Here is a 20,193-nt window from a genome sequence, read left to right as displayed (position 1 = left end):
CCTAGGCTGTATTCGAGGGCCCGAGCCGCTCAGTACATGAGCACCGATCCCCGTGATCGACTCTTGTTTACTGAACCTATTATACAGCTCGTTGATCGTGCAGCCTTCTTTCAACCAGAGCACGACTGAGCTGGCCCTAAATTTTAATCTAGTGCTTCCAGTATAAGGCTATGTTCACACTACGTAAAAGTAGTAGCCATCGGCCACAACAGCCATACTTTGTGCGGTGTGTAACATAGCCTATCTTCTATGGGATCCCGTCCGGAGCGTATACACACCGTATACGCTCCGGCCAGGATCCCATGCGGCACCGCAAAGAACTGACATGAATTGCGGCCGTAGGAAACCCTGTCATTGTGTGCTGTGGGAGGTTCTGATGCGGGCGTGCTGATGCATCCGCATCAGAACACTGCGGCCGGAAAGATCATCCGGCCGGTATCTACGTTGTGTGAACATAGCCTAATGTTGTAATGGGGTGGTGATCATTTTGTGTCCACAGCTCCAGTGCCGAAGAATCTCTCCATGGTGACGAACAACAAAAACACCCTGTATAACCTGCAGTAATACACCCTAGCATTGTACTAACTTAAATTAGTAAGAGATATGGGGTCAATGGAAGAGAGTGTGACTACAGGATCAAGTTTTTTGCAGTCTGTTACCATGGAGATACATAGGCCTGTATATTGGAGTGTAATAGATAATTTTCCATGGACTACATCCATTATGACTTTAAGTGTGATGTTAAAAAGAATATAGGAAGGGACTCAAAGTATTTTTTGTTTTCATAGTCATATGTATGTAATGTGTATATATACACCCTGGCGGAGATTTTTCATAGGGTGTAAAATATCCTTTGGTGTAAACTGCCCACAGCAACCAATCACAGCTCAGCCTTCATTTTACCAGAGCTGAAAGCTGAGCTGTGATTGGTTGCTGTGGGCAGTTTACACCAATGTTTATTTTACACCCTTTAATAAATCTCCCCCACTCTTTGTAAAGATGGAAATCATTTGTCCAGTATTTAGCCATTGTGCAGTTGTTTTGACACTAGATGTATGTATATTGGTGATACACAGCTTCGGCCAGTACTATAGGCCCAATGTTTGGGTTCAGGTTATTTGCGCCAATCCCTTATGTAAATATGATGAAGATGAAGTCCTATATTATGTCTGAAGTAAATGCACTTTCTAGACCAGGTTGTCTACAACATGATGCTTTCCAGCTGTTGCAAAACTACAGTTCCCACAATGCCTGGATTTCACTTTCTAGGCATGCTGGTAGTTGTAGTTTTGCAACAGCTGGAAAGCAATAGGTTGTGTAATTCTGGTCTAGGCCATTTAATGAGCGGTCCTCACACAGGGTCACGGATTTATGATTGTCAACTATAATCCATATTGTGTATTTATAGTCGAATGTATAACATGTAACATTTTTCTTGTTTGTATGTCATAACACTTCCAGGGTTGTCCCTGTTCTTGTTGTCCTCCATTCCTATACAATATTATAGTGATGGACACCTAAAGGGGTTGTTTACAATGACGAAAATTAATCTTCCCAGTTTCTAGGGAGAAAAATTCAGATTCTTCTTTCTGATGGTAGACAACTCCTTTAAGGAATGTATGAATTTGGTTCCATACCCTCTTTCCCCTTCAAAAAGATGGTGCAACCATGTGGTCCAGTCATGCCTGTTCTGGCATTGGCTCGGATGAGATTGGTGGGGAGGATGGCACTTGGGGAAGTAGGACCTAATGGCTTATAGTCCTGTAATGAATGTGTTTTTTATCATGTACAGTTCCCTCCTATATCGCCATATACTATTTATGGTCAGTAATGTTCAGGTCGGGGATGGAAGAGTCACATACCCGGTCGGTTTCATATTTGCTGCATGGCCAGTCTGTAGATTCTCAGAGCTTTGTAACTTGTCATCCTGTTTTATGATTAGTCCTGGAGACAGTCATGCCTGAGGGGGGGGGGGTTGTCATTTATACAACTTTTTCTAATGGTAACCTGGTCTTGAGAATGACACTGGAAGCTCCTACTCTAGGGTCAGAGACGCTCCTTGGCCCTAATGCAGAAAGTATATTAGAGATCTTTAGCCCATCTGTCATCTTTGGACCCTCTCAAGACCTGGGAGTGACAACCTCTGTACCACCTATTGCTGTTTAGGGTTTTGCCTGTATATATTTTATATGAAATCAGAAAGTTCCTCCTGGGCATTTCATACACCGAATCCTCCAGGGTTCTCAATAGTTTTATTTTTGTAAGGTCGCAAAAGCTGATTCTGTAGGATTATGAATCCTTAAGAAATGCATGTATCCAACCATCCTAATCGACACTGCCAGTAGAATCTGTGATTGATCTTTAGTTTTTGTGTGTAATGTTATCAGATCGCTGCACTGTGCAAGCAACGTCCGTCCTGCGTAATAGTCACTTCGGTCACATAAGCTACAACAGTATTTGTCATCTGTATAAAGTACATTTTTTCAATGCTGCTTTTTATTTGAGCCAAATCATAATTTGCGCTTTTTTGGTTTTGTAAAAAAATAAATAAAATCTCTGAGATGTATACGGATGTTTCCTTGAATTTCTTTTTGGGGGGTTCTGCAAGAGCTTGGATACATTAAGGGGCAAATAAGATTTAGGAACAGTGGGGGAGTGTCTCCTGGTTAGAACCGCCCACGATTAGACATAGTACCGCCCCCACAGAGCCTGTCACTTTATAGTTTGTAAGGATTTAGTCCTGATTGAAGAACTAATTCGAAAGGAAATCTAAGGTCCAATATTCTTTTGCTGTTTTGGAGCTCAAGATCCTAAAGAGTTAACAAAACTACTAAGTGCAGAGGGAGGTGGGCACAGAAGGGGGGGAGATGATGTATTCTTTAAATACAATATTCTAATACTGTTTAGTGTAATCCATAACCATACTGACTTCAGCGTGGTTCACCCCTGACAGGATATAGGAGAACTAAACAATGTGGTATTGTCTCCAGCTGCTGCTCCCGCCATCTGAGAGAACGCATCATCTGATGTCACATGAGGCTTGGCTGGATCTTGTCTCTGAGCCATAACCCCACCCCCTGAGTGATGTCACCATCTCTGACCAGAATTAGCTAAATAGGTTTCCTGCCCAGTATTTGAGTGTCTGAGCTGCAATATTACATACATCCACGTGGGCAGGTGTGGTGCTGTTTCAGGGGGGAAAGAAGTACGTTGTGCACCACCAGTATAGGTGAATGTTCCCTAATTTTGACAACCCCGTATATATTCCAAATAAATATGGAGATTGCAGTAAGTAATGAGTGGAATCAGCCAGTAAAATAAACATTCCCTTTTAAGATATCCATTTCACAGGCAGTGTCTATGGCGCTAGATATGTGTATATATGGGTTTATATGAACGCTGTGCACAGATAAATGCATTTTGGGGTCAGGACTACAAGACTTTAATGTTTTATTAAGAAGTAAAATGGACATGAACTTTCCAAGAAAGTTACAAAAATATCAGACAGAAGTGGACAAAGGCAAGACACAAAGACGGAGTTATATAACAAACATGGAAAATGTGCAAAGTCTAAGACCTCTGTAGACCTAGGTTACCCTCGATGAGGAGGACGGGTGAACTATATATATATATATATATATATATACTGTATGTTCTATAAAAATATACAAGTACAAAATGCCTATGTCAGGTCTACAAAATGGAATTCGAGCACAATATAAAACAGGTCGGTCAGATCGGAAAGCCTTGGAAGGTAATCTGATCGTCAGCTCTATTGACAAGAATCTGATTACTAATACAGTGAGATGTGCAGAGATCTCCCCACTCCCCAATATGGCTACAATGTTAATAGAGCTACTTACCATAGGACCCTATGGTGACTAAAGTAGGGGTGGGTGTCCCTATGTTCCCTAAATAAGACTGACAACTAAATCCTGTAGCAACCAATCTGTGGAAACCACTAAGGCCAAACTAGTTGCCTCACCTACCATTTATAATGCCAGTGTCTTCAAGTAGGCCTCCTTGGGTCAGACCAGGAACTGGCGAAGCTGCCTTGTGTCCATGTTTTCCCAGACTCCCTAGGGCTGCGTCCAACTTCTTCAGCCACTGGTACTCAACAGCTGAACGATCAGACTCTGGTTGTACTCCTCTCTAATAAGAAATTTACAGTTTTGCCATCCGTTCTTACTCAAGTCATGGAGGCGCAGCCTCTTCTAGTTGCTATATAAACCCTTATAGCTACAGTGAGTATTGAGTTCTCAAAACCATATATTGAAGTATACGGTTCAGGGAAGAAAAAGAGTGCTGGGTCTGGTCCTGTGACATGGGGGTCGCAGGGCCATCCCATGGCCCCCGTTCCCTGGCTGTGCACGCCTGCGGGGTTGGTGGCCACTGACTGGCACGGTGTGGACTTAGTGTAGGGACCCATGTGTATCAGATACCGGCACGAGGTACATGGGGCAGTATGGCTTGATCAATTCATACACAAAATTCTGATGTGTTTTTTATTTAGCCAAGCGGCACTAGTATCAGCCATGGGTGTGATGTGCAGCACTCTGTTTCTTCCCTGAGCCACATATATTGAAGTATACAGATGTGATTTTGATAGCATTTTTAATAACCTAGTGGGTCATCTTATGGGAAGCGTGGCTTAGGATTATTCAATTGTGCTCAGTGGTCTTTTACGTTGGGCCTTTCCGTCCAACGTATCCAGGCTTAAAAAATACATGGCAGCTTTCTTCCGGTCCAGAAACACCACCACTCTTGTCCTCATTTTGGGTGCAGGGTTTTTGAATTTAGCTCCATTAACATAAATAGTGCTGACTTTTAATACCACAGACAACCAGGGGGGCACTGTTTTTTTTTTTTTTTTTTTTTTTTTTTTTTTTTTTTTAAACAAGAAAGTATCTGTGCTTTGTCTAGTCCCGTATCTCCACTTTCATACAGCACCAGAATACAGCAGAAAGGGCAACATTAACTAAAAAATGGAAGATATATCTAAAAAAAAACAACCTAAATGCATAGAAGCACCTTTAAGAGAAAATGGCAAACGTTTGACATTAAATGGACAATCTATAAATCAAATGTTTAAGTGACACCAGTCTCCTTTGTACAGGATACCAGTTTTAGAGTTTATAATAATCACAGTCTGTGATAGACCGCCATGCTTTTTTTTTTTTTTTTTTAAAAGGGTCTCTTGAAAATCAATCGGCTGTAATCTATGATGAACTGGTACCAAGTGCTGAGTTCCTCTGCAGCGCCACCACAGGAGAAATTGAGCATTACACAATACTCCATTGAAATCAATGGCCTGTGCATGTAATGCAAGGACGTGCTGGGTCCTCCAGAGCGGCGAATGCTCTTTGGAGCTGCTTGGATAGATCAGAAATGAGGGGCAACCTTCTAATAAGTAAAAAATAAAATAATCCCTTACTGAATATTTCCTTGAACACAACTAAATCTTTGGAGCCTACATGCCTCCTGAACACACTGTCTCTTCCAAGCCAGGGCTACCATCTAACTTACTTCATTTTTTTGCTGCTCCACTCCTACATTTTACCTTTATTTCTTGTGCAGTCAAGTGGGAGGAGTCTAAGACAAGTCTATGGTATAAGAGAGAGATCTAGCCATGTCCACTCCTGGACCCATATGGTGGTCATGTGGACAGGAATGGTCGTTGCTTTGTATACACCTGGAGGTTTTCTACCCGAGTCCTCAGATAATAAATAGCTGCTAATGACTGACCATTGGACGGACCAAAGTACTAAGATTGTCCAGTTTCTCTATTTGTGGGGCGGCTGTGCGGACAAGGCACGCATTTCTCACACGAGTCTACAGCGAGTCTGATCTCCGCAGCACTGGAAACATCCGGAAACATTAGTCTTCTAAGAGGAAACATCTGTTTAGAAGATTCTTTTTGGTTCTGGCTTTCTCGAAGCATACTTGGAATGACAAGGATCGCAGATTGTCCTCGGAGTGCAAAGTCTCCCTTTTCTTCCATCCGCATGAACACGTAAGAATCTCCGTTCATTCCTATTTAGTGCCGCAAGTATTAATGTTTTTCCCATCTGAGGCGTCTTCCACCAGTGACACGTGGTAGTCTGTGGAGAGGGTGAAGTGGGAGATGCAGCCTATAAGGCCTCCCATGTACTGCCGGTTGGTGTGTAAGGCGATCTCCTTCATCCCACCTGAAAGCCAAAGCCAAGAATTATTACTTGTAAGTTGTTGGTGCAGAAATAAAATTGAGGTAGCTAGAGGAGAAATAAATGATAGCAATCTCCTGGCGTGCATGAAGCTCGGTCCGACTCTGTACAACTCTTGAGCTTTTTTTTTTTTTTTTTTTATTACTTTGCAAACAGCCACCAGCTAGAAGTCCGGTATCATTCATTTTATCTCCTCCTTTATTAACCTATGTCTGCAGCTCTGTTTTATGAAAAACTTCGGGCCACAGCTAAAAATCCAGTGCCTTGTGTACTTGCCTATACCCATGCCCCTGCAATGTCACGACTCATGCTCAGGAATGCCCACGCAGGCAGTGAGTGAAAGGGGCGGGATACTGCTGCAGCGACTGATTGGCTGAGCGGGTACTTTCCCCTGGGTCATGACGTACCAGGAAGTCTGGTGGCTGTCAGAGAGGTGGTCTGGGGAAAGCTAAGTATACATTCTTTATTATGTCTCCGCACCCCTCAGCTTGCAGTGAATTTTTAGTTGTGGTCATAATTCTCCTTTAGGGTATGTGCACACTGAGAAATAGGCGAGGAAGTGAAGAGGAATCTGCTCTACATTTCTGCTTGAAATTCCTCCCCGAAAATATGTCCCATTATCTTCAATGGAATTTCTGCTTTGTTTCCATCCCTCCAGCCTCAATTGATACATTTCTCCCTGTTTAATTATAGCCAAAATTGTATTGGTCTTTGCCAGTGGGGCAAGAAGTTTCTGGGGATTACCCTGATAACTCATGGTTCAGGCAGCATAAATAAATAACCCTTTATTAAGCACAAGGGTGAAATTTATTGTTGAGTCTAATAGCTGCAATTTTTCTATTTACTTTTAGCCATTTGTATTTCTCCTTGCGCTTGCTGAATTTATCAAAAATTGTGCACGGCTTTTCCTAAGAAACAAGTGAAATGTATTCACCTGATTCGGACCAGTCAGAGGAGGATGGAAGGTGGGACACTGCTAGATTCAGGAACACTAGCTGAAAGGGTCACTCACCTACGTAAAGGTCTCCGTTAATATTCAATTGGCGCATTGAGCCTGGGGATTTTCCCGTCTTTGCACCATAGTCGTCCACCGTCACCTTCCCAGATTGGCCATCACTGGAACAGAAAATAATTGGGTGTCACCAAAAATGGACCAAATCTCCATTCCTCAGGGACTGACAGACCCCCTGATCTGGTCCTGAATAGATCATAAGAAAGGCACCAAATGCAACTTTATCTGCATCAATATATAGAGCAGAGGTGGAACTTGGAAATAATCGGCACGGTGACCTGAGATGTCACCAGGCTGGGACCACCTCTCGGCACAAAAAGGTGTAGGAACTAAACAGTCAGACTTTTCCTTGTGCTGAAACACGTCACACATTTTCTTCCATTGGCTCCCGGTGTTGGTCATCGTCCTGCCACTACTCAGTACTCACCACCCTCCCAGCTGATGTTCACATGATACGTCTTCAGATCTAACATTAGCCTCTTACCGTACAGCCTTGACCCGGTGCCATCTGCCATCGTTGAATGTTCCGTTGACCATTATAGAGACCATTCCACTGCCTAAGTTATAGCTACGGAGAGAAGAAGTGAGATTGTAAATGTGTCCTGTAAGCATGACTCCATAGCCTGGGATACATATAGCAGGGCTGAGCTTTGTCACTGATAATAAACCGTAATCTGATTCAAGGGTGACTATGAAAAATACCAGGAAAGCACTGGGACATTTACCTGAACACAAGGTTTCCGTCTTGAAGGCCCAATGAGATGAAGTCGCTGTTTGGCCTCATGGGACTGTCGCCTCTCCACAGGAGCAGCCCGTCCTTCACCGTAGTCTTGAATCTCATGAATGCGTTTGTTCGACTTCCAGAAACCCTAAAAAAATGTCACAGACAGTGATCACACCGGCCGTGACATCTGACGTCATCCATACATGCTCTGGGGGTTGCAGTATGTATTCTCAGCTGTCTACGGATGAATGGTTCCTGTTTTTAGAGGAGACTCTGGTTCGGCTCTTATGAGAGTTTTCGTTGTGGTATAGAGCCAATAAGCAATTTTTTTCCCATGGGGCACTGGTTGAAAATAAGTCATCATACACCACTGTGTCTCTTCAATAGGAATTAGTAGTCCCCCAAACTAAACACCATCCCAAGACAGTGGTTGCTCCAAAATCATCTCCATATTGGGTTGTCTCCTGCTGGAGTTTTATAGTCTGTTTCTGTGTCAAAGCCTAAACCCTTGGAACGCCCTCTGCGGGTGGGCAAATAATAATAACAATAATGTCTGCCCCTACAACCAGGACTTTCCCTAGTACTACCGGGTCATGCTAAACATGGCCACTTTGTTCCAGAGACAGCCCGACTCTTGTCTCCAGTTTGGATGGGGTTTTGTAACTCTGTTCCATTGAAGTCAATGTAGCTTAAAGGGGTAGTTCACAAAAAAAGTTTTCTTCTTATCAGGTGCTGAATGTCCTTCAGGATGTGGTGTATTCTTTCCAAAGTGGAGAGCAGGAGAGGTTCTCTATGGGGATTTACTACAGGTCTGGACAGTTCCAGACATGGACAGAGGTGGCAGCAGAGAGCATTGTGTCAGAATCTCTGGCACTTGCTGGGACCAGTTGATTTAAAGCGACTCTGTACCCACAATCTGACCCCCCAAAACCACTTGTACCTTCAGATAGCTGCTTTTAATCCAAGATCTGTCCTAGGATCCATTCGGCAGGGGATGCAGTTATTGTCATAAAAACAACTTTTAATCCTGCAGCGCTGTGTCTAACGGCCGGGGCTTACATTTGTATATGCATTAGGCTGGCACACCCTCTCTGTCCTTCCTCCCCACCCTCCTCATCATTAGGAATGATTCAGGCAGATTGCTTCCTATTCTCCACCTGTGTGTATAATGAACATGGGCTGGATCGTTAATACACCTGCGCAAAGCTCAAACAGCAGTAAATGTTCCTGGATCCTTCCTAATGATGATGAGGGTGGGGAGGAAGGACAGAGAGGGTGTGCCAGCCTAATGCATATACAAAAGCCCTGGCCGTTAGACACAGCGCTGCAGGATTAAAAGTTGTTTTTATGACAATAACTGCATCCCCTGCCGAACAGACCCCAGGACAGATCTTGGATTAAAAGCTGCTATCCAAAGGTACAAGGGGGGTCAGATTGTGGGTACAGAGTCGCTTTAAAAGATGTTGTTGTTTTTTTGTTTTGTTTTTTGCAAACCACACCTGAACTGGAGACAAAAGTCATGCTGTCTCGAGAAGAAAGTGGCCGTTTTTTATTGTACAAAACCATGGCCGCTCTCTTTTAGAGACAGTGTCACTCCTGTCCTCGAGTGAGGTGTGGGTTTCTGAGGGCCTGCTGCTGAGAACATTCATGCATGCCCATGGTCAAAGCAACATCGGGTACTGCCCGAGGTGCCCATTTGCACCTACCTACACCCACTCACCTTTTAAGAATCTCCCGACTGTCATAGATCAGATAACTTCGTCCAATGAACTGTGGGATTTCGATGGCCTCTGTAATGACTGAGAACAGTTGAGGTTATGTTACATTTCCACCTGTATTCTGCTCTTCTCGCACTCAGTAATCCCCTGGAGGAGTTTTCCAGGACTTTCATTGATGACCTATGCTCAATAGTGATCAATATCTGACCGGTGGGATGCCGACACCTGAAACTGCGCAGATCTAATGTTCAGCAGAACAGATCCGGAAGCAGACAGCGCTGTACATTGTGTAGTGGTCATAATGGGTTACTGCAGCACAACACCCATTGAGATGAGCTGCATTTACCCATTATGGCCACTACCCAATGTATGGCTCTGTCTGTTTAAAGCAACAATATAACCAAGGACAAAACAGCAATAAGAATTAAAAAAAAAAGTCCTAGAAAAGCCCTTTAAGTACTAGCTAGGCAGAAATTTAGAGGACAGCTAGACCCAACAGTTGCTTCACACCCTGCATAATCTGCTGTCCGCCCCCAACCCCCCATAATAGCACATGACTGTGTGGTCTCCAGCTGTTAGGAAATACCACTCCCAACTTCCCTGGAGAGACAAGTTGGAAATACTAGTAACAACCCCTGGAGTCTACTATATGTAACCTGCGCTGCTTTCAGTCGGCATTTATAACAGATGTAACTGCACAGATCTTCCAGGGGTTCTCCCGGATTAGAACCATTATAGCTGATGTCTTCCAGAAACAGCCCCACTGCTTTCCTCAGGTTGTGTGATATTGCAGATCAGTTCCATTGAAGTGAATGGAGCAGAGTTGTAATACCACACATAACCTGAGGACAGAGGCGGTGCTGTTTTGTGGAAGAAAGCAGCAAGGTTTTTTCTTTTTGAAATCTTAGATGACCCATTTGAGGGTATGTTTCATGAAGGCTACCCCATCTCCTTTGTGGTTCACAGAGTAGACCCCTCCCCGCTCCCGCTATGTTGTGGATATACCCCGATAGGGCACAGCACCAGGGGACGCCTTGAATAGGTAGGGGGCACAGTTCTCTTACTCTACTTACTATTCAGGCAGTAGTTTCCACACTCTGCAACCAGTCAGCAAGAAAAGAACAAAACATTGACAGTGAGAGGAGGAGAAGCCATTATACACATCCACCAGCAGCTATACAGGGCCGTTCCATCATGTGACCCCTCAATCCCTGCGTGGACTGGACTACTACCTGCCCTGTGCCGCACTTATACTATGCAATCTCCAGGTCACCAAGATGGCCGATTCTGCCAACAACATCCAACGTCTCAAGAAATGTGGCGACTCTCTCCTGAGAACCAGGGACTGCTAGGTATGTGGGGCTAGATATATCTTACCACCATATAGTGCTCGAACAATACTGCTATACGTATTATACCATAAAACACCAAGATAATATATCCACATGCAGGCCTATTAATACCACTATATAGTGCTCAAATAATAGGAAGTGTCCAAATAATACTGCCATATGATTCCTGCATAATACTACCATATAGTACTAGTAAAATATAATAATATACAACCCAATTAATGCAAGCATATAGTGCTCGAATAATACTGCCATATGTATGCTACCATAAAAAAGTAAGATAATACTTCCACATACAGCCATATTAATACCCCCATATAGTGCTCAAATAATAGGTGGTATCCAAATAATACTGCCATATGGTTCCTATATACAACGACAATATAGTACCAAGATAACACAATTTTATACAAACCTAATGATTGTATACTGCATAAATAATAGGCAGTGTCCCAATAATACTGCCATATGGTATGGTACCTACATAATACTACCATATAGTATAAATAATAGCCAGTGTCCCAATAATACTGCCATATGGTATGGTACCTACATAATACTACCATATAGTATAAATAATAGCCAGTGTCCCAATAATACTGCCATATGGTATGGTACCTACATAATACTACCATATAGTATAAATAATATTCAGTGTCCCAATAATACTGCCATATTGTATGGTACCTACATAATACTACCATAGAGTATAAATAATAGGCAGTGTCCCAATAATACTGCCATATGGTATGGTACCTACATAATACTACCATATAGTATAAATAATAGGCTGTGTCCCAATAATACTGCCATATGGTATGGTACCTACATAATACTACCATAGAGTATAAATAATAGCCAGTGTCCCAATAATACTGCCATATGGTATGGTACCTACATAATACTACCATATAGTATAAATAATATTCAGTGTCCCAATAATACTGCCATATGGTATGGTACCTACATAATACTACCATAGAGTATAAATAATAGGCAGTGTCCCAATAATACTGCCATATGGTATGGTACCTACATAATACTACCATATAGTATAAATAATAGGCTGTGTCCCAATAATACTGCCATATGGTATGGTACCTACATAATACTACCATAGAGTATAAATAATAGCCAGTGTCCCAATAATACTGCCATATGGTATGGTACCTACATAATACTACCATATAGTATAAATAATAGGCTGTGTCCCAATAATACTGCCATATGGTATGGTACCTACATAATACTACCATATAGTATAAATAATAGGCTGTGTCCCAATAATACTGCCATATGGTATGGTACCTACATAATACTACCATATAGTATAAATAATAGGCTGTGTCCCAATAATACTGCCATATGGTATGGTACCTACATAATACTACCATAGAGTATAAATAATAGCCAGTGTCCCAATAATACTGCCATATGGTATGGTACCTACATAATACTACCATATAGTATAAATAATAGGCAGTGTCCCAATAATACTGCCATATGGTATGGTACCTACATAATACTACCATATAGTATAAATAATAGGCTGTGTCCCAATAATACTGCCATATGGTATGGTACCTACATAATACTACCATATAGTATAAATAATAGGCTGTGTCCCAATAATACTGCCATATGGTATGGTACCTACATAATACTACCATATAGTATAAATAATAGGCAGTGTCCCAATAATACTGCCATATGGTATGGTACCTACATAATACTACCATAGAGTATAAATAATAGGCAGTATCCCAATAATACTGCCATATGGTATGGTACCTACATAATACTACCATAGAGTATAAATAATAGGCAGTGTCCCAATAATACTGCCATATGTTTCCCCCAATGCTCCTGTTTTCCGCCCTGTTGTAAAACCACCCACCACCATAGACACAAGCACAACGCAGCGTTACCTTTCTGACAGTTCCGGCCATCGTAGCCCAGGGGGCAGTCACACTCATAGCTGTCATGTTTGGGTCTGCAGCTCCCCCCGTTGGCACAGGGCACATTGGCGCAGGGATGGAGGGTGTTCGCAATATTCACCCCAGAGGTCAGGCCGTGCACCAGGTTGACGATCCTGTCGTTCAGTATAAGCTGCGTGAGAGAAAACCAGATGGAGGAGTGTTACATTCTGTACCGGGGTGGGAAGGGTTTCCCGGGGACCAATATACGGGAGCACAGCCATCAGTGACGGAACGCAGAGATCACACTCACCTTCTGAATACTCCCACTAAATGGCCGCAAGACCCCAGAGTTCTTCTTGACTGTGTCGTAATCAGGAACTCCACCGATATAGATGTCAGGGTTACACTTTATCTGTGTGAATCCGCCCTGAAATATAAAGTGATAACAGATTGGACAGAGTTCACATTGTGCAGTTACTGCAGACAAGTCGGGTTAAATCCGGAAGTCAGGATTCATGCAATCTTCTTTACCACCTAATCTAGTCTAAACAATGCTCTGTGAGCTTAACAGCCCGGACTCCAGACTGATAAATTGTAGCAAACTCAGATATTTTTGCAGCTGTTGATGATATGCGTAGCATAGAGCATTGTCTAGACTGGATACAACTGTATCACTTCTCAGCTGAGAGCAGGACTAGCTATGTACAATGTATCAGTCTGGGGTCCAGGCTGTAGAGCTCACAGAGCATTGTCTAGACTGGATACAATTTATCACTTCTCAGCTGGGAGCAGGACTAGCTATGTACAATGTATCAGTCTGGAGTCCAGGCTGTAGAGCTCACAGAGCATTGTCTAGACTGGATACAATTGTATCACTTCTCAGCTGAGAGCAGGACTAGCTATGTACAATGTATCAGTCTGGGGTCCAGGCTGTAGAGCTCACAGAGCATTGTCTAGACTGGATACAATTGTGTCACTTCTCAGCTGAGAGCAGGACTAGCTATGTACAATGTATCAGTCTGGAGTCCAGGCTGTAGAGCTCACAGAGCATTGTCTAGACTGGATACAATTGTATCACTTCTCAGCTGAGAGCAGGACTAGCTATGTACAATGTATCAGTCTGGGGTCCAGGCTGTAGAGCTCACAGAGCATTGTCTAGACTGGATACAACTGTATCACTTCTCAGCTGAGAGCAGGACTAGCTATGTACAATGTATCAGTCTGGAGTCCAAGCTGTAGAGCTCACAGAGCATTGTCTAGCCTGGATACAACTGTATCACTTCTCAGCTGAGAGCAGGACTAGCTGTGTACAATGTATCAGTCTGGGGTCCAGGCTGTAGAGCTCACAGAGCATTGTCTAGACTGGATACAATTGTGTCACTTCTCAGCTGAGAGCAGGACTAGCTATGTACTATGTATCAGTCTGGAGCCCAGGCTGTAGAGCTCACAGAGCATTGTATAAACTGGGTACAATCTCAACTTATTCACTGACAGTGATCACATACATGATACAGTTGTAGAATGTTCTAGATTAGGCTTTACATAAAATTATATAAAATCAAGATACAAAACTAGAAAAGCCCTTTAAGCGTTTACCACAAACCTCAGACATTCCTTCCACTTGCATCTGGTTGTCCACCTGTAAGAGTCCGTTCTTTGCCGTTCTGGAGACTCGCAGTTCATGCCACTGGCCCAGACTTACAGGCTTTTCACTTCTGAGAGTGGAAAGAGATGGACAGGTCATCTAACTCTATATTAGCCGACCCACTAAATATGTCATCTAATCCTTCTAAATAATCACTATACCCCTTCCCCAGAATTAGAAGAACATACCGCCTTTTTTCCTAAAACAGCATCACTCTTGTCCTCGGGTCAGGTGTGGTACTGCAGCTTGGTTCACTAAAATGAATGGAGCTGAGTTGTAATACCACATACAACCTGGGGACTAGAGTGGCGCTGTGTTTAGAAGAAAATAGTTATTCAAATCTTAGATCTTTGACAAACCCTTAAGTATAGTCAGACTGGGGTTCTATGGCCTGTGATATTTTTTTATTACGGATGTGGCGATACCAATCGTGACTTTTTAGAAAAATATGTATAATGTAAACTTCAGAATTGGAAGTTTTGTTATTGAGTTTTCTTAACATTGGCAGCTCAAGGTCAGTACAGGCTTGGTACAAGCACAGGGTGAGTACAGGATCAGGGTCCTTACAGGTGCAGGACATTACAGGGTCAGTACAGACTCAGAACAAGTTGTTATTTTTAAATTATTTTTAAAATTAGAAGCTTTGTTATCAGAGTTTTTAATTTTTTTTTTTAACAAAAAAAATTGTGTCGCCATATATTCATCACAGAGTAAGTAAAGTGCTCATTTTATAGCTGGGGTCAGTGCAGGCTCAGGGTCAGTAGAGGCTTGGTACAAGTGCAGGGTGAGTACAGGGAAGGTAGAGGTACAAGGTCAGTACAGGAGCAGTGATAGTACAGGGGGAGTACAGAGTCCGTACAGGCTTGGTACAAGTGCAGGGTGAGTACAGGGTAGGTAGAGGTACAAGGTCAGTACAGGCTCAGGATTGTTACAGGCACAAAGTCAGTACAGGCACAGGGATAGTACAGGGTGAGTACAGGTTTGGTAAAGGGAGAGTGCAGGGTCAGTCCAGGCTTGGTACAAGTGCAGGGTGAGTACAGGGTAGGTAGAGGTACAAGGTCAGTACAGGAGCAGTGATAGTACAGGGGGAGTACAGAGTCAGTACAGGCTTAGTACAAGTGCAGGGTGAGTACAGGGTAGGTAGAGGTACAAGGTCAGTACAGGCTCAGGATTGTTACAGGCACAAAGTCAGTACAGGCACAGGGATAGTACAGGGTGAGTACAGGTTTGGTAAAGGGAGAGTGCAGGGTCAGTCCAGGCTTGGTACAAGTGCAGAGTGAGAACACGCTTGGTATAGGTACAGGCTCTGTACAGGTTCAGGAGCAGTTTTTCTTTATATATATAGATATAGATATTTACCAATTTTTATTTTATACAGTTTTTACTTCTACTAGGACACAGAACCTTGTGATCACCTGATCACTACAATGCTTTTATACTACAGTGTATTACACCTCTAGCAAGGCCCAGTAGGTGCACTAGGATGGCAGCTGTCTGCCCCAGCAGCCCATTATGGTACCACAATGTTATGACATTAGACGCCATCTGTAGATTGCTTTCCTACACAGGCATAGCTATAGAAAGATAAAGTATTCCCTGTTATGTATAATCTAAAATTATAAAAACAAAACAAAAATACAAAAAAAAAAGGACCCTCCTAACTCACCGTATTACTGCTGTTCCGGAGCCGCAGTCAAACCTGAAAACCACGTAGCCGCCGACCATAGTGATGGACACAAAATCTTTGCTGTCCTTGTCGTAGCTGTACAGGATGGTGCCGTCTTCTGTGTCCGGCCGGAACGTCATATCGAACTCCATAAATGACAGGTAATGGTGCGGCTCGAAAGGCCATTTTGTCATGGCAAAGGAGCGGGTTGTCTCGTTGAACTGGGGGATAGCCAGGACGAAAGCTGTAATAGAGAAAGGTGGGTGTAAAATAGAGATAATCAACATGACTGTCTTCTTCTTGTAACAGCGCCACACTAGGGCATAGGTTGTGTCTGGTACTGCAGCTCAGGACCGGCTATGAACTGGTCTACAAGAGTGGCCGGCGTCTTATGGAGTACCAGGGCCATCACATTGATATCAGTGGACACTGTGTAATACCTCAGTTCACCTGCGGAGGTGCAGCAGGAGACAGAAGAATGTGCGGATTCCTAATACAGCCTTATTACTGCAGGGTTGTCATTATTATTAGGCCTAATAGCAAAAATATAAAAATATAGATATAAAATATCTATAAATATAATATATAAAATAAAGATGTGTTTTATAATGGGGGAGGGATGAGCGTTCACCAAGAATCCTGTGATTTGTAGTTCAGAAAGGATAGAGTTTGGAGAGCAGGATTATTTCATAATGACAACAGTGCCACCTAGTGGGAAGATTTTGCCTTACATGAATAACACTGCTGAAACATTAGGAAACACTTTGCATTTGAGGGTAGATGACTGCAGGTTCCCGGCTGCTGTGAACCCCGGTGATCCTGGTATTTGGTGTAGCAGAGCTGTGTCAGTGATTGCTGTATGTGGTGCAGCAGAATTGTGTAGTGATCATGGTAATAAACTGGTGCAGCAGAACTGTGTTTGTAATCACATTGTCTGGTGCAGCGGAGCTGTGTGTTATCGCAACATCTGATGCAGCAGGTCTGTGTAAGTGATCAGAGTATCTGGTGCGGCAAAGCTGTGTTAGTGATCAGAGTATCTGGTGCAGCAGAGCTGTGTAAGTGATCAGAGTATCTGGTGCGGCAGAGCGGTGTTAGTGATCAGAGCATCTGGTGCAGCAGAGCTGTGTTAGTGATCAGAGTATCTGGTGCAGCAGAGCTGTGTAAGTGATCAGAGTATCTGGTGCGGCAGAGCGGTGTTAGTGATCAGAGCATCTGGTGCAGCAGAGCTGTGTTAGTGATCAGAGTATCTGGTGCAGCAGAGCTGTGTAAGTGATCAGAGTATCTGGTGCGGCAGAGCGGTGTTAGTGATCAGAGCATCTGGTGCAGCAGAGCTGTGTTAGTGATCAGAGTATCTGGAGCAGCAGAGCTGTGTTAGTGATCAGAGTATCTGGTGCAGCAGAGCTGTGTTAGTGATCAGAGTATCTGGTGCAGCAGAGCTGTGTTAGTGATCAGAGTATCTGGTGCAGCAGAGCTGTGTTAGTGATCAGAGTATCTGGTGCAGCAGAACTGTGTTAGTGATCAGAGTATCTGGTGCAGCAGAGCTGTGTTAGTGATCAGAGTATCTGGTGCAGCAGAGCTGTGTTAGTGATCAGAGTATCTGGTGCAGCAGAGCTGTGTTAGTGATCAGAGCATCTGGTGCGGCAAAGCTCTGGTGCGGCAAAGCTGTGTTAGTGATCAGAGTATCTGGTGCAGCAAAGCGGTATTTGTCATTATGGTATCTGAAGCAGCGGAGCTGTGTGCATGTCATCATGACATCTGTTGCAGCAGAGCTGTGTTAGTGATCAGAGTATCTGGTGCAGCAGAGCTGTGTTAGTGATCAGAGTATCTGGTGCAGCAGAGCTGTGTTAGTGATCAGAGTATCTGGTGCAGCAGAGCTGTGTTAGTGATCAGAGTATCTGGTGTAGCAGAGCTGTGTTAGTGATCAGAGTATCTGGTGTAGCAGAACTGGTGTTCCATGCCCTTTCTTAGTTTTTGCCCAGAACCTGTGCCCTGTACACTGTGGGGGGTACATGCATTATTAGCAAAAAATGGGCAATAGGCTTAATGTTCATAGGGGACAGACCCCCTAGATGTCGGCCCTGGTTGGTGTTCCAGTCACTCTCACCTTCCTCACAGTGACGTCCCTGGAATCCTATAGGACACAGACACATGTAGGAGTCGGCCGACCTGGATGTGCAGGTGCCACCATTAATACAGGCGGCCTCATCACAGACCCCCACGCTGCAGTCACCTGCGTACAATAAGGAGGGGTTATATACAAGCTGGGTATATTACACACATATTTCTGGTATACTATATGGTGGTAACTCACCCACATCAGCTCCGCTCAGGGCCCTCCCCAGGGGCCACTGCCTCATGTCAATGTTCCTGCCATTCACAGACAGTGACTGGACGCAGCCCTTAAACCCCCGGTTGGTCCCTGCAGATTTCACCAGCCAGTAAATACTGGGGGCACCGCCCATATAGAAGGGGGTCCGGAAGGTGATCTTACTGTACTGACCCTGGTGGGAGAGACACAAGCAGAGATACAAAGCTCTAACACCATATTACTATACAATATACTATAATACAGTACTGTATCTATCTAATTTTTATAAGCTAGGCACTGTATGGCGGTATTATTTAGATCAGTATGGCACTGTATGGTGGTATAATTAAGATCAGTATGGCACTATATGGCGGTATTATTCAGATCAGTATGGCACTGTATGACGGTATTATTAGGTCAGCATGGCACTGTTCATTGGATATGATCACATGGTATTATTTTGGGATGTGACATTTTGGGGTCCCGTTATATACTTTGACTTTTATATACTCTGACTTTTCTTAGGATATCTTACCGGTGATCTCCCAGAAACTGCGGCACCATTATCCAGCTTGATCCATCCATTAAGACCTTCCCTGTATAGCGTCACTATGTGCCAAGTACCCGGTTTAATCTTACTTTCACTTGTGATGACTGCAGACCCAGTACCACAATTATACCTGGAATAGAAAAGGTTAAATCATCCGCTTGTGTCTATAATTCTATGCTGTTATCTTCTTAATAATCCTTATAGTGGTCGTAGCGTTTCCTGATACATCGGTCCACATCCCCTGCAAAGAGATGATAGAACTCAGTTTATCTGCTGCCACCACTAGGGGGAACTCAGGAGCTTACTGCATACTATGTAATGATAGAGTTCAATATATAACAGTACGCAGTAAGCTCTTCTCCTCACCCTAGATGTGCCTGAAGATAGTAAGTTATCTAGCAGTATTTAAAGGAGATTTACCACCAAGTTACACTCTATCCACAGGATAGGACATAACTCAGAGAAAGCAGGGGCCCTCTGAGATCCCAAGAACAGGAACTCCGCCACTCCACACGCAGCTTTTGGCCATCTCAGACAGCCCCATAGAGAATGACTGGAGTGGCCGCTCACATGCATGATCCACCTTTCCATCCAGCGAGATTCTGGCTCCCAATTCTAAAGTCCCAACAGTTCGAACCCCTTAGAACTTATAATTATGCCCTATCCCCGGATACTGAGGATGGGACATAACTTATCAACACAGGAATACCCATTTAAAGCATTTTAATCTGTACAGTTACATGATATACTTGTGCCTGTAGCCACCACTAAGGGGAGCTGAAGAGCATAGAACTCTATAATATCACAGTATGCAGCAAGCTCCTGCTCTCCCCCAAGAGGTGGCTGCAAGCCGACAGAATATTATAATGTAACTTTATGTCTATGCAGGGGATTTGGAGCTTTATGTCAGAAAAGTAAAACTTTGCCTTTAAAAGATGTGTTAGGTGTCTTACCGAAACTGTACGCTCCTCCGAATGATGGCCAACGACATAAAATCTCCCCGACCGTACTCATTTTCCCCACAATAGAGAAGCAATCCATCATCCCCTTCAGCCTGAAGAGCAATGTATAATATAGTTGTATAATATAGTTATAA

General features: G+C 43.4%; 1 protein-coding gene across 4 annotated transcripts in view; it reads right to left on the bottom strand.

The window, feature by feature from the left end:
• Positions 1–4,883: 4,883 nt before the first annotated feature.
• EGFLAM (EGF like, fibronectin type III and laminin G domains) overlaps positions 4,884–20,193 on the bottom strand; it is a 73,019-nt gene continuing 57,709 nt past the window's right edge. For all 4 annotated transcript variants that reach the window (XM_069964763.1, XM_069964764.1, XM_069964765.1 and 1 more), the window contains 13 exons: positions 20,051–20,151; positions 19,083–19,227; positions 18,551–18,740; positions 18,344–18,469; positions 16,240–16,483; positions 14,532–14,643; positions 13,239–13,355; positions 12,938–13,118; positions 9,660–9,738; positions 7,941–8,084; positions 7,700–7,783; positions 7,216–7,319; positions 4,884–6,188 (listed from right to left, as the gene is read on the bottom strand). In XM_069964763.1, coding sequence (XP_069820864.1) covers positions 6,034–6,188; positions 7,216–7,319; positions 7,700–7,783; positions 7,941–8,084; positions 9,660–9,738; positions 12,938–13,118; positions 13,239–13,355; positions 14,532–14,643; positions 16,240–16,483; positions 18,344–18,469; positions 18,551–18,740; positions 19,083–19,227; positions 20,051–20,151 — 1,782 coding nt within the window. In that variant the 3' untranslated portion in view covers positions 4,884–6,033. The remainder of the gene's footprint in view (positions 6,189–7,215; positions 7,320–7,699; positions 7,784–7,940; positions 8,085–9,659; positions 9,739–12,937; positions 13,119–13,238; positions 13,356–14,531; positions 14,644–16,239; positions 16,484–18,343; positions 18,470–18,550; positions 18,741–19,082; positions 19,228–20,050; positions 20,152–20,193) is intronic.

The sequence above is a fragment of the Dendropsophus ebraccatus genome, chromosome 3 (assembly GCF_027789765.1).
Source record: "Dendropsophus ebraccatus isolate aDenEbr1 chromosome 3, aDenEbr1.pat, whole genome shotgun sequence".
Taxonomy (NCBI): Eukaryota; Metazoa; Chordata; class Amphibia; order Anura; family Hylidae; genus Dendropsophus; species Dendropsophus ebraccatus.
This window is presented reverse-complemented; position numbering and strand designations above follow the sequence as displayed.